General features: G+C 38.5%; 1 protein-coding gene across 1 annotated transcript in view; it reads right to left on the reverse strand.

The window, feature by feature from the left end:
* The window catches only part of THSD7A (thrombospondin type 1 domain containing 7A), a 456281-nt gene that overhangs the window by 170110 nt on the left and 272758 nt on the right, over positions 1-13413 (reverse strand). Inside the window, exons 5-6 of the mRNA XM_004265544.3 lie at positions 9976-10131; positions 8444-8656 (exon numbers count right to left, since the gene is read on the reverse strand). Of these exons, the coding sequence (XP_004265592.1) occupies positions 8444-8656; positions 9976-10131 (369 nt within the window). The remainder of the gene's footprint in view (positions 1-8443; positions 8657-9975; positions 10132-13413) is intronic.

The following is a 13413-nucleotide window of genomic DNA, read 5'->3' on the forward strand; positions in this document are numbered from 1 at the left end:
AAGTCATTATCTTAAAGAAAATCATTTTTCATAAATCACTTTGTGAAAAGCACCACACTAGTGTATAGCAAGATCTTGAAGGAATATGTATGTTAGGTGCAGGACAAAAGAGTTTCATTTTGGGGGGAAAGTTAATTATCTAAATGATTCAAATTTTTATTACATCTACAAATTAAAATATCTTTCAATATGAGAGTTATATTTTCCATGTCTTGACACCTTAAATAATTATTCAGACATTCAGCTAAACAGATAGATTCTGTAGGACTGAGTCCTTTCTAAACTCACAGGAAAGGTTTCTGAATACAGGATTTAATTAATAATAAGAAGATTTAAGCACTACAATAAACTCCTTTTTTAAAACTTAGAAAGGAATAACAATATACAAGTTAGGGACAGAAGCGCTTGAAATTTACAAGTTTTTAAAATAAGCACTAATCCTATCATCTGAGATAATTTTTTTTGATGTGTGCGTGGTATTATGTGGAAGATACGTAACACAATTCTGTTTAAGAAGTCAAGTTCTATCATTTTAATTTGATCAAATGAGACTCATATTATTTGTACATAATAAGAGCCTATATATTTATTTTTATATTTTCTGATTTTTATTTTTCCCCTCAAAAAAATCTATAATTAATGGAGAGCATTAAATGACTTTGAAATGCACAGGAAAAAATTTGACAAATTGCCTCATGGGGCAAAACAGCTCCTCTGAAAGTAAGAGCTCAAAGCAAATATGTGAAAAAAATACAAATAAGAAAAGAATAGCCACACGCGAATTGTTGTCCCCGAGATGCCTCATCTATATTTGAACTAGATGCAGAACATGAGATAGTGAACTTTAAGCCTGATGGCATAACTGCATGAGAATTCTGATGGTCTCCAGTGGAAAAGGGGTGTACTTTGCATGTGGGAGGAGTGAAAACAATTGTGACCAGAGGGTGGACTGTAGTGAATTAAATTCTTTGCCACAATTCTTCATAACATCTCTCATCAAGCGGTAGAGCCTATTTCTCTCCTCATTAAATCTGAGTTGTCATCAGGACTTCCTTTGACCAAAAGAATGTGGCCGAAGTGACACTGTAAAAGTTCAAGAGGCTTGTCAGCTTCTGTTTCTGTCCTTTTAAGAGCAGTGCCCTACAACCACCAGGTAAGGAAGCTGGTCCAGCTTAACGGAGAATGAGAGCCCCTGTGAAGAAGCACCAATGCACCTTAGCAGGCAGTTAGCATCAGATGCAAAATACGTGAGGGAGCCCATCTTGGGTCTTCCTCCAGTCACAGCCAAACCTCTCCGAGTGAGCACAGTAAAACTGGAACAGGAACTCCGCAGAATCATGAGAAATCCTAACTGGTTTTGTTTTCAGCCAGAGAGTTTTGAAGTGGTTTGTTATCTGGCAACAGTTAAATGATACACGGTCTGAGAGGGAGGAAAGACATCAGAGGAATGGAGAATCAATGAAATCAAGGGAAAACGAAGTCTGACAGGGGAGATAAGAGATGAGCAAAGTCACAGAAGCAAAAAAGGGAAGGATAAGGTAAGGGATGAGATGCATCTGTTAGGTTGAAAGATGTGCCTTCTATCGTACTGGCTTTTACTGACCCAGCTATGAGAAAACTGGCTGCCCTGGGTTGTGTTAAGGCACTTGACCACTTATAAAGTGAAAGCCTGTTTTCTCTTGCATTTGCCATTTGAAGTGGTAGATAAAACTTAGGGGGAAATTTATATCATCCTATTAAGTGGCAAGCAAACTACTGTTCACTCAACTTTCATCTGAGATTTCTGCTATAACTAACCTACTATTAAGAAGAAAATTCCTTATAAAACGCTACTCTTTGCTAAGACATTGCTATGCAAAAGAACGCTGGCTCAATCCTGATGGCTTCCTTATAAACAAAAAAATACTTCTTATTTACAGTATATCAAAAGATATTATAATACACATACCACGCACACGCACGCACGCGCGCGCACACACACACACACACACACACACACACACACACACACACACAGAAGATAGATCAGGGTATCTGATGCCAGATTTTTTAAGGCCAGAATAAAATTGTGATTACTACAAACCAACACTGAAGAATAACCTATTGTCTTAAATGTTCTAAAAGGCTATAATGACTTTCATCTTTACAACAAATTGAATAGAGAATCTCAATGCAATTATAGGAAACAAACTCTTACCAACAGTGTTAGATGATCCTAATTGTAAAGTAAGGGACCTTAGATTTAAGCATAATATCCAACCTAATTATATTGCAAACGCATTAAATGGCATAGCCTTCTACAGGAAGGAAACTCCTTAGTTGATTTATTGCTTAAATTATGGAAAAACAATTCAGTTATAGGACGTATTCTTGCATTTAAAAGATCAGCATTTCCATGTAATGACTGTGTAATCTGTGTTAAGAAGCAGATTCCAGTTCCAAAGAGTGATCATGCTTTTGAAATTGTGTTCTCAGCTAGCTCCACAGATATTTCAATTGATCTGAACTTGAGCTCTTGCCAAAGTTTTTGAAGCAAATCCTAGGTTAGTTTCCCTTATAAACTTAAACAAATTTTAACTTAAGTTTTCATCACTCCTCCTTGTGTATTATGATGTTCTTGTCCATCACTGATAAATAATTATGAAAAGATATAGCACAGAAGGTATTATCCTGATGGAAAAAAGCAAAAATATACTTTTAGTCTCCTCTGTCTCACAATTTATCAGTCATTTCTAGGGTGATCTTATTACTTATTCTCCAAACCAGGACAGTTTCGGGGACAAATGGGAGTGCTATCAATAATGACCTCAAGAAAATGGTACTATCCTGATCAAACCCATGAGACCAAATCACCCATTTCATACCAAAGGGTATTTCCAGTTATCTGTGGCCATCCTCAAACTTTTTCTCTTTCTTCCTTAAGATCCTTACTCTCACTTCTCCTCCTAGAACTATCTTTCATTCTCTTTTATCATTCCCAAACTGCTTACCTCTCTCCCCATACTACCAGAAGTAACTTAAAAATTCTCTTATTTTGCAGAACTCAGGTCTTCTCTTATTATCCAGGCAATGTAGAGAGTACTGCAGATTTGTCAACCAAAACTGTCCCAAAGTGTTTCCCTAAACTGGAAACTATATCCTCATGGGGATTCCTCTGTAGTATAGAAGACACTGTTACCAGGTTTTAGGTTTGCTTTAGTATACACACATTTATACTCCTTCCCACCATATTTGGATCTCCCTCCTGTACAGTGTTCTTGCCCAGCTTGGATCCCTGAAGACTCCTTTTACTGGATCTTTGCACCCATCTATCAGATTCTGCTGCTTGTATCTCATTCTTGGCCTTTAGCTGAATGGCCTTGGGCACTAGGGTGGTCTGGCCAATACAGAGAGCTGGAAGTTTCCTGGACCCACCTTCCTCCTCCCAGCCAGCATCTGTGCACCAATCGTGACTGGTGTGAGAGTATAAAATCCCAGCTCCTTTACTTCTAAAGCTAGAAGCTTTAGGGTTTAATTTACACTCCAGAGTGTCTCACCTAATTAGACTGAGACTGCAACGCTGGTGTTCCCTGCAGAAAACAGTTAACTTAGCAGGCCTGAGACTGTTATCCTTAGACACTTGCTCACTAGGCTGGCCTTTGGCTTGCCTCTGGGACCTTGAATTTCTGGAGGGCTCCACATTCTCTAAATGATAAGTGTTGCTCAGTGGGCTTAAAGTATTCAGACAAACAACGTGCCTTATACTGAACACCTGCTTTCCTTCTGGGAGTCTGGAATTTTGGTATGTGTTAGGCAGAGGGTGACTGCATGGCTGAGCCAATATAAACCCTGGACTCCTAGGCTCAGGTGAGTTTCCCAGGTAGACAACACTTCACTGGTGGAAAAATTATGCATAATCAATTTGACTCCGCTGGGAGAGGACTCTTGGAAGCTTGTGCCTGGTTTTCTCTGGACTTTGCCCCATGTGCCTTTTTCTCTTGCTAATTTTGCTTTGTACTCTTTTGACGAAATGAATCATAGCTGTGGGTATGACCATATGCTGAGTTCTGTAAGTTCCCCTAGTTAATTAAAGAACCTGGGGGTGGTCTTGGGAACCCAAGACACACTCTCCTTTCACTATTTTGCTTCTTTATTTCCCTTTCTCTTACTGGCTTCCCCTGGGAGCACATCTTTAATAAACTGTGGGCATCCTAATCCTTGACATGGCCTATGTTTCTAGGAGGGCTTATGAATATTCTCAACCAGACAAAATATTAGTTTCAACTATAAGCTCTGTAGTTTCTCTCTATTCCTGGAATGATTTGCTCCTTACCCTGTCCTCTTTATTCCACGTATCTCTATCCCCCCTCCAAACTGTTACTCTTTAATAAATATATATTTGGACAAATTAATTCAGTGTTTATATAATTTGTAAATTGTATACAAATTGTAGTACAAGGCTTAGAATACAGCAGAGCAGTACCTCGCCCCATTTCTCCCCATACTGAGTCCTGTTTTCCAGAGACAAAAATTTTCCATTTTTTTAAGGAGCTTATTCCTGATTTACCTCAAGATATCAGGTGTGCCCTTACATTCCTCTTAATACTGAATACCTGGGGAAAGAAGAGTACAACATAAACTACTTGGGAAATAAATAGCATTCAAGTCTTCCCTTCCATCTACTCATATGTGGATACATATCTCATTCCAGTAGGAAGAAACCGGTGGTAAAAATTCAGAAAGACTAAGCAGTCGCATGACAAGCCCGTGCCTGGGATATTAAGTTCATCTTCAACCATCTTTCACGGTCAGTTCTTTTGGTACTTCTGATGCTATACAGAAATGGTTCCCCCCCAAAAAAGGCAGAAAAAAATTACTTTAAAGGCTTGCTTCAGTATTACTCTCTTAGCGTTCTTAATCATAGGTCTTCTTCAGCGTTACCCAAATCCAGCCAGTATGCTTTGGTGCTGGGAATCTTTGGGTAACAGAATCAGGTCTCAGGTTCCACCAAAACAATCCTTTTGTCATTTTAGTACAGTGATTCACAAACTTCATTGTGTATCAGAACTATCCAGAAAGCTTCATAAAAATGCAGCTTTCTGGGACTTGCCTCCATAGACTGTAATTAAGTCCATAGATAATACAGGAATCTGACACTCCTTTACAAATACCAATAACAAAACTGTGGTTTTGAAATTCACACAGAAAGGTGTCAATACACTGATATCTAGCATAGAACACATGGTAATGAAATATAGATGGTATCATTTATCTTCTTTCAACAGAGGGGAGGGAAATATGGAAACAATACTTGGTTTACAGTATCCTTAAGTAATCAAGAAGATTATAGATTATTTTTTGCCTTTCAGCCTAATAGCCTTGCTTTCTTCTGTCTCTAACCAACCAATTTGGGAAACAAAATACTCTTGCCTCACCAATTTACACCTTTACATAAAACACAAACAAGTTTTGCAGAAACTGAAAGAAAGCAGATTTGGGGTTTTCTCATAGGTTTAACGTTCTCTAGGATTCCACTCGGCACCCTGACCCATTACCACCAGACCTTTAGAGTAGTTCCTGTATTTGTGCCCACAGGTCTGGGATTGCTTTTCTGACAATCTTTAAATTACGAGTAATATTTTTTTCTGTTACACATAAAATGTTTCTCTCTTCCTGGACAGTCTAATTGTCTTCTGAGATCTCTTTCACCTTGCATTTTTGTTACACCCCTCTGTCAGACAATCTACATGAAACTCCTCCTGGGTGCTCTCTCAACCCTCTGTCAACCCTGTTCCTTAGAAGATAATTGGAAAATGGACAATCACAGCAGCAGCCAATCCTAATGATCTCAGAAGCCCGGGTAAAGAACACTTCAGAAAAAAAGAGACTTTAAATGCTTTGAGATAGATCATTAACAAAGTGGTGAAATTTGTGAGGAAGGTGGGAGAAAAAACAGTCTTTCTACTATTTGCTAGATTCACTCTAGAATTAGGCTCTAATTCTTCACTTCCCTAGTTGAGCTTTAACTTAATTATAAAACAAAATCTATAGCCACAGCCAGGCCTAGAGGTAGAGTCTGTACAACTAATCAACTTTAATTCCCTGGGCTCGATTTAATTACAAAACGACATTTGGTGCAGCTGCTAAACACTTCCCAGGTGACCACATAATACTGTTGTAGTATTTACAGGTCTCCAGCTTTTGCACTGATTCGCACAGCACAATTATGTTTCAGTTATATATAAATTTGAACAGCCTCTAGGATTTATAATAAAACATTTTCTTGATTTTATATATTCCTGTAGTTGAGGCAGTTAAAACACTGAATTGCACAATAACTAATATATGTCAGGGAGTAAAATGTGATGACAGAGGAGATGTCCCGATAATGAACAATAATAACAAACTGAATGTTAGCAACACATTTCTGACCTTTTAAAATTAATTCTGTTTTTTAGGTGGACGAAGTGAAACCAGCTTATGTATACTGAGTTATCAATTTGCCTTTTAGGTTATAACATACATTACTTTCCAACATAACTAGACATATCTAACTCATTCTTCTTCTTGTTCTTTAATGTTCCACAAGACAATTTAGGAGGTGATTATATGTGCTACATAATACTTTTTAGCTGACAGAATTAAAATTAACCATGTTGTTTTTAAAATAGCCACCTCCTCCAGTACATTTCAAATATACTCAATTTGCACAAACATCCAGGAAGACCACTGCAATACGTGAGACCTGATTTTTCATTTTATAATATTTAGGCAGAGGTTCCATGCACAACTAACTTTTCATCTTAAGAGTTTTTTTCAACTTAGTCCATGCAAATATACTTTTTATAATAGCTGGGACCCCAGTTCCTCCCTAGGTCTACAGGAGGATAAGAAAAATTATTTAAATTGAGAAAAAGGAATCAAGAAGCAGTATCATTAAGGAAGTCACTAACGATACTAAAATAAATATGACCCTTACTGTTTCTACAGCAACTCAGAAAGTAATAGAGAGCGCCTTTTCATTCAAATTAGGATTTTAAGCACAACAGAATGCGATCTCTTTTTCCTAGATGTTAATCTCCTTTTCTTTCCCTTTAGAGTAGAACTGATTAAACGCTAAAGAGAGGATGTATCATAGCTAATTATATCTACAGAGAAAAAAGCGGCATTCATCGTAAAATAGCTGGGGCAATAATCCCCTCTTCACCTTCCAACTTCAAGTGCTGGTTCAGATTTTACCTGATGCTGTCCTGCATGACTACCTTGGACCCTGGATAAAGACAGCACTGTAGGTTTCAAAGTTGAAAGGCTAATTTCTCAGTACTAGCAGTGTCTGTCAGTCTCTTACCCCAGAGAGTATCTTTCTCTACTGAGCAGTGATTGAGTCACAGGAGGTAACAATTCTGCTTGCTGGAAGAAAATATGATGGAAGGAATCACGACGGTTACCAGATGTTCCAGTGCCCTTGAGGGGGCACCAGAACGTTCCTGCATATGCTATAAACAGCATCAACTGTCAACCGTGGGACCCTGGGGTGTGGTGCTCATGCTGCTCTGATGTGCAGAGTCTCAGAGTTGGAAGAACCCTGAAGATGCTCTTAGCCAGAGGTTTTACACTACGTCTCAGGGAGTTCTTTGTTTCCTAAGTGTGATTCAGGCATTGCTGAACAATAAGGGGCAATCTCCCTGAAACAGTTGCAGCACTCTTGGAAAGAAGGTAAAGATCTTAAGTCAGGGCTGAAAGCAAGACAGGATATTTTATCCAACAAAAATCAGTCGTAAAAGTCCAAGGTAATTCCTATGGTTCAAGGAAAGAACTTTGTGGAAAATCCCTGTCCCAGTGGCTCTATGACATTCCTAGAAGGGAGGCCCTAGAGCTCAGAAGGTTGATTCAGGAACTCTAGGCTGCAATAGGCCTCGTGGCTTGGAAGTCTGGAAATTAAAATATATTACTAGGACACAGTATCAGGGTGGGAGACGAAGGCTTCTAAAGGCAAGTCAACCAATGCTTACAACCCTTCATTATTTACATATTTACTTTCTATGGCAAATAGGAAAATAAAACACTTAGAAAAATGTTACCTTTCCTTGTTATTTTAAAATTTGTCAATTTTACACATTGCCTTGATGATGGTTTCTTATTCTATGATACCTGTTTTCAAAGTAAAGAATACCTTGTGATTGTTCAAGACCCTCTCCACAGCCACCATCAGGAAGGAAAAAGGAAGGAAGGGAGGAGGGAAAGGAGGGAGGGAGGGAGGGAGGGAGGGAGGGAGGGAGGGAGGGGAGGGAGGGGAGGGAGGGGAGGGAGGGGAGGGAGGGGAGGAAAGGAAGGGGCAGCTATTTCTGTGTTTGTAAATGGAACCAGCTATGATGTGAGAAGACATGAGATTTTAACATAAGGAAAACCGTATCTCCAGGGTCAAACAGACATCCATAAAAACAGGATAGATAATCTTTCTCACCATCACTGTTGATGCACACAACCTCTTGAATTTGAGTGCCTGGACCACACTCCCTTCCATTATCTGGTTCACAGTCTCCTAGCCTCACTGCTTTCCAGTCATAGCAGGATGGCTCCTCACAGGGAATGGCTTCCAGTAAGTGAGGGCAGCTGCCAGCGCCCCCAGAGCCTCCCGTGGGCTCATTGGTAATGTGCCGTTTCCTCAGTTTAAAACCTGAATTGTTGGGGAAGGAAAATATTTACTGTTACCACCATGCGCTGAATATTTCAGAAGGCTGAATGAAACTCCAACTGAAAGCTGGATGAGGGTAGAGGGTAGAATTCATATCTGCTTTAATCACTAGTGTATCCTCACACTCTAGATTAATATGAGCTCATTAACAATTTATTAAATGAATAAACAGAATGGCCAAAGAGGGACTTTTGGTGTCAGCTTACTACAGTAAAAGTCAAGCAAGAATGGGCTGGAGAGAGATAAAGAGAAAGAGAGACAGAGAGAGAGGTGATTGGTTGATTTGGAAAGTCTGTAGTTATAAAATGTTCAAAGACACAATATAATCTCAACCTATTCAGAAATATTCATGACCAGACACAAGTGCTATTACTTCAAATTCCTCAACAGGATCACCTGGTTAAATTTGAAAAGGAACCTCTGAGAAGTTGGATGGTTTTAGGAAACTGTCTCTTGAAGCCTTAGTTGAATTTAGACTCTCCAGAAATTTGAATTCAGGATATAAACCATCTGGGCTCTATCAAGGAGTAGTCAAAGTCCTGCTATGTGCTTTAATAACACCTAAGTGTTGCCCTTTCTGACAATGTATAACAAAATTAATAAGTCTGTCTACTGCTATGTGAATATATTGGAATCACTAGAAAACTGTCCTTTGAAACAAAACAGAAAAATGTTTTCAATTACTAGATCATGTGAAAATTACTCTACCATGCCGAACATGTAGTAAACAATTGCATTTATTCTATTCCTTTTAGATATATTATTTGCATCATAAAAGCAATATTCATTATTAGTTTGTTTACCTTCAAAGTAATAAGTAGTTCTGTTTATTAGGCACTAGCTACAGGTCAGGCAATGAAATAAGTGCTTTATGTTTATCTCATTGAGTCTTTAAAGAAAACTCGGGTACCAGATCATATTACATCCCTTTTACAGATAAGGGAACAAAGATTTAAATAAGTTAATTAACTTATCTAAACAACAGAGGACAGACTAGGTTTTCCAATCCACGTCAGTCTGACACCACAGCTCATCTTAACCACTGCACCAACTGCGTCAGATGCTCTCCATCTGTTGTCTAAATTAACAAGCATCTTGCCTACGTTCTGCAGTTTTAATCTTCTGGTATCATCACCAGAATAGGTTTATAATTCTTTTGTGCTAAAGATCAATACTCTTTAGCCATTCTGGAAAATACTGCAAACGAATGATCACAGGAACACAGAGCAGCACTTGTTAATAATTCATGGTTTGACCCAATTTGATGGGAGTTTTAAGCATGCCATTTTAATATTACATACCTTTTTTGCCTTGCTGGTCATTACAATTTTCGTAAGTACAAGGTCCCCAAGCTGTCCAGGGTGAAACCTCACATTCAATAGGACAGGGAATGTGGCACAGCTGTGTCGTATTAGGGATAGGGCCAGCACATGATTTCAAGTCCACTGGTTTTGAGGCTGTTTGGAGAAAAACAGAGGTTCCTTAAGAATTAAACAGATTGTTATGGTCAGTAATACGGTTTTTCAGAGCAGTTCTGTGTACGGAGAAGGAAAATGCTTAAAGAAGCGCCACCAAGACATTACTCGAATGCTTCTCAGCTCCATCCTGAGAATAAAAGGAGACAGAAGGAGTGGGGGGAAAAGAAGCAGTGTAGTACAGTCAGAGGAAACTGGGCTAGAAGGCTTGCAGACTGTTTGATCACCAGCTTCACCGCTAATTAGTCATGCAATTAATAATGCTGAGTCTAACTTTCCTAGTCAGTAAAATAATCCTTACAGTTAATTTTATTTCTAAAATTTTATAGTTAGGTTCTAAAAGAGTAGAATTTAGAGGACTGAAGAGTAGGAGGGGAACTACAGCTTTAACATATATGGAAAAAATCTCCACTGAGTGGCTCTGGCAGAGAAGGCCCCCTTCCCTTTTGGTCTGCAGAAAGGTGACTGATGGATATGATGAAGGAAGAGCTCGGGCCACCAAATGGGGCATCTCTATCTCCGACTGCATGACTCACCAGATACTTTCCAGAACTTTAAAGAATATACTATTTGCATATGTGATCCAAAGCTCAGAATTGCTAAGGGGACAAATTTATAATTGTCCACGTATGTTCATGAGTTGACCAATGAACTGTGTATAAATACTGCTAGCCCTTGCTTCTCTTCTGCTATGATGACTGCAGTTTGGCTATTTTGTACAGCACAGGTATTTGATAGTTAACGTCAGAAGGTGTCCACAGTTCTGATTAAAAATGACTGAGTAAGAATGATACTTAAAACTTTATGGACATCACAAGAGAATCAAGTTTACTACTGTCATAAAAATTTTGAGAAGTAAATGTCTTAAGACACACATTTCCTTTAATAAAAGCTAGCCCCTGTTACTCTCTGATACTTTGAAATGCCCATGCATGTAGCATAGAAGCCTGAAATAAGCAAACTATAGATACTTGTATATCCCTCAACTTTCTGCACACAGAATCATAAATGCTACCTAAAGACTATTATCTCCTCTTTCTGCTGCAGCTTTTCAGTTCTGAAAAATATTCTATAGATTTTGTTTTTTATTTTTTCTTCCTAGGAGTACTTATTTTCATCCCCTCCCACTCCCCACCCCCCATCCCCCACCCCACCCCGGAACACACACACACACACACACACACACACACACACACTCTGCAGTGAAAATAAATGACTTGGCATCCCTAATTTGCTTAGCATGAGCACCAAGAGCATTCTCACTTAAGCTTATCAGAATTGTTGCTAATTTGTATCATAACATTAGGCAAAGCCAAAAATGATTCATGGGATTGCTTTCCAACAGTGAAAGTGCTTGGCACACTGATGACAGAAAATACAGGAATAAATGTTTCATTTCTCTGAATATAAAAAAATGACATCAATGATACATATCTCACATAAAACGATTTGTTTTTAATATTTTTACAGGTGTAAGAGTCTTGTGATGGTTAATTTCATGTGTTAACTTGCCTGGGCTAAGGGATGCCCACATAGCTGCTAAAGCACTGTTTCTGCGTGTTTCTGTGAGTGTGTTTCTGGAAGCGATTAGCATGTGAATCAGTAGACTAAGTAAAGCAGATTGCCCTCACCACTGTGGGCGGGGCATCATCTAATCCATTGAGGCCTGAATAGAACGAAAAGGTGAAGGAAGGGTACATTCCTTCTCTTCCTGAGTTGGGATATCCATCTTCTCTTCCCCCTGGACATCAGAGTTCCTGGTTCTGGGAAACTGGGTATTACACCAGTGGCCCACTCCCAGGATCCCAGGAGCTGATTCCTATAATAAATCTCCTCTTACATACCTGTATATATACTATTGGTTCTGTTTCTCCAGAGAATCTTGACTAATATAAGTCTACAATATGAAGAAAAACTCCTATAACTGCAAATTAACATAAGCGATTCCTTCACTTGTTGAATCCTTCAGACTATCATTTAAATTAGTGGTTATATGTATAATTACCTGAAAAGTCTCCATTTTTTTCCTTTCAATTGACTAAAAGTAACTTTAGTCTTTAGTGTTATTATATAGTGTTGGAAATTACAGTTACTATAAAGGGAAGTCTACTGAGCATGCAATTGTGAGAGCTATGATTACAGCCTGAAGAAATTTATTTTATATATAAGATTGAAAACTGTAGGAGGAAAATACAGTTTTTATTAAGGAAAAAGGTACAAACATTAATTCCTGGCCATTTTTCTAAAGCTTAATGTTAGCTCTTGGTGTATTTTGAATAAATCAAATAGAAAAATCGGTCACAGATTCTTCTTGAGCTATTAAAAGAGAAATGTGATGAATAAAGGCTTAAGGAATTATTGCTTGAAGCAAAATACTCTTAAAATCTTCTGCTAAGCTGAGCAAATCAACACGGAGATAATACAGTCCTTGAAAAATAGTACCAACTAAAAAGTGGTACTTGCTATCTGCTTCTACAAGGATTAAACCGTAAGCTGCTGACCTTCCACATACCCTGAAAGGAGTGCAGGGTGGAGACCAGGAAGGAGGCACCCTGTGCTCTGGGAAAAACTGGCAAAACAGGCCTTCAGATAGATATTTTCAGGAGAAGATTTTATGAGCCCAATTCTCGCGTCTCCCCATAGCTGAAATGGCACTAAAATCCTTCATGGTGATGTCTGCTCCTTGTGACTAGCAGCAACCTTCTGCAAAAATGTGTGCTTGACTGCATGTACTCCCCCTTCACCAAAATCACATATACACTGACCTTCCGCCCTTACCTCTTTGGAGCAGTTTCTCAGAGCTATATGAAATGCTGTCTCCCGGACTATAGACCTCAATCTGCCCCAAATAAACTTAACTCACAACTCTCAACATTGTGCATTTTTTTTTTCAGTTGACAATAGCCTCAATTTTACAGATAATTTTCTATCTATCTATCTATCTATCTTTCATTAATCAAAGAAAGACAGGGGGAGAGTATTTTCTGTATGATTCTATTCCTTTGGTGATTTTCATTATAGGTTTTCTTATCCAGTATATGCTGATTTTTTCTTTTTTTTTGCATTTTCAACTTTTTATTTAAAAAAACACCATAAATAAATGTTCTCGGCCGGTTTTACAAATATGAATCACACAATTATTGATCTAACTGGTGGGGTTCTATCTTAGACCTTCCCTGGCATACAAAGAGTTGGCAAATGTGAGGCTACCACTTCAAGCCTCATGCCCATAGCACAGATTGACCAGTGGAGGTACCAGGACCA

The sequence above is a fragment of the Orcinus orca genome, chromosome 9, assembly GCF_937001465.1.
Source record: "Orcinus orca chromosome 9, mOrcOrc1.1, whole genome shotgun sequence".
In the NCBI taxonomy this organism is placed as follows: domain Eukaryota; kingdom Metazoa; phylum Chordata; class Mammalia; order Artiodactyla; family Delphinidae; genus Orcinus; species Orcinus orca.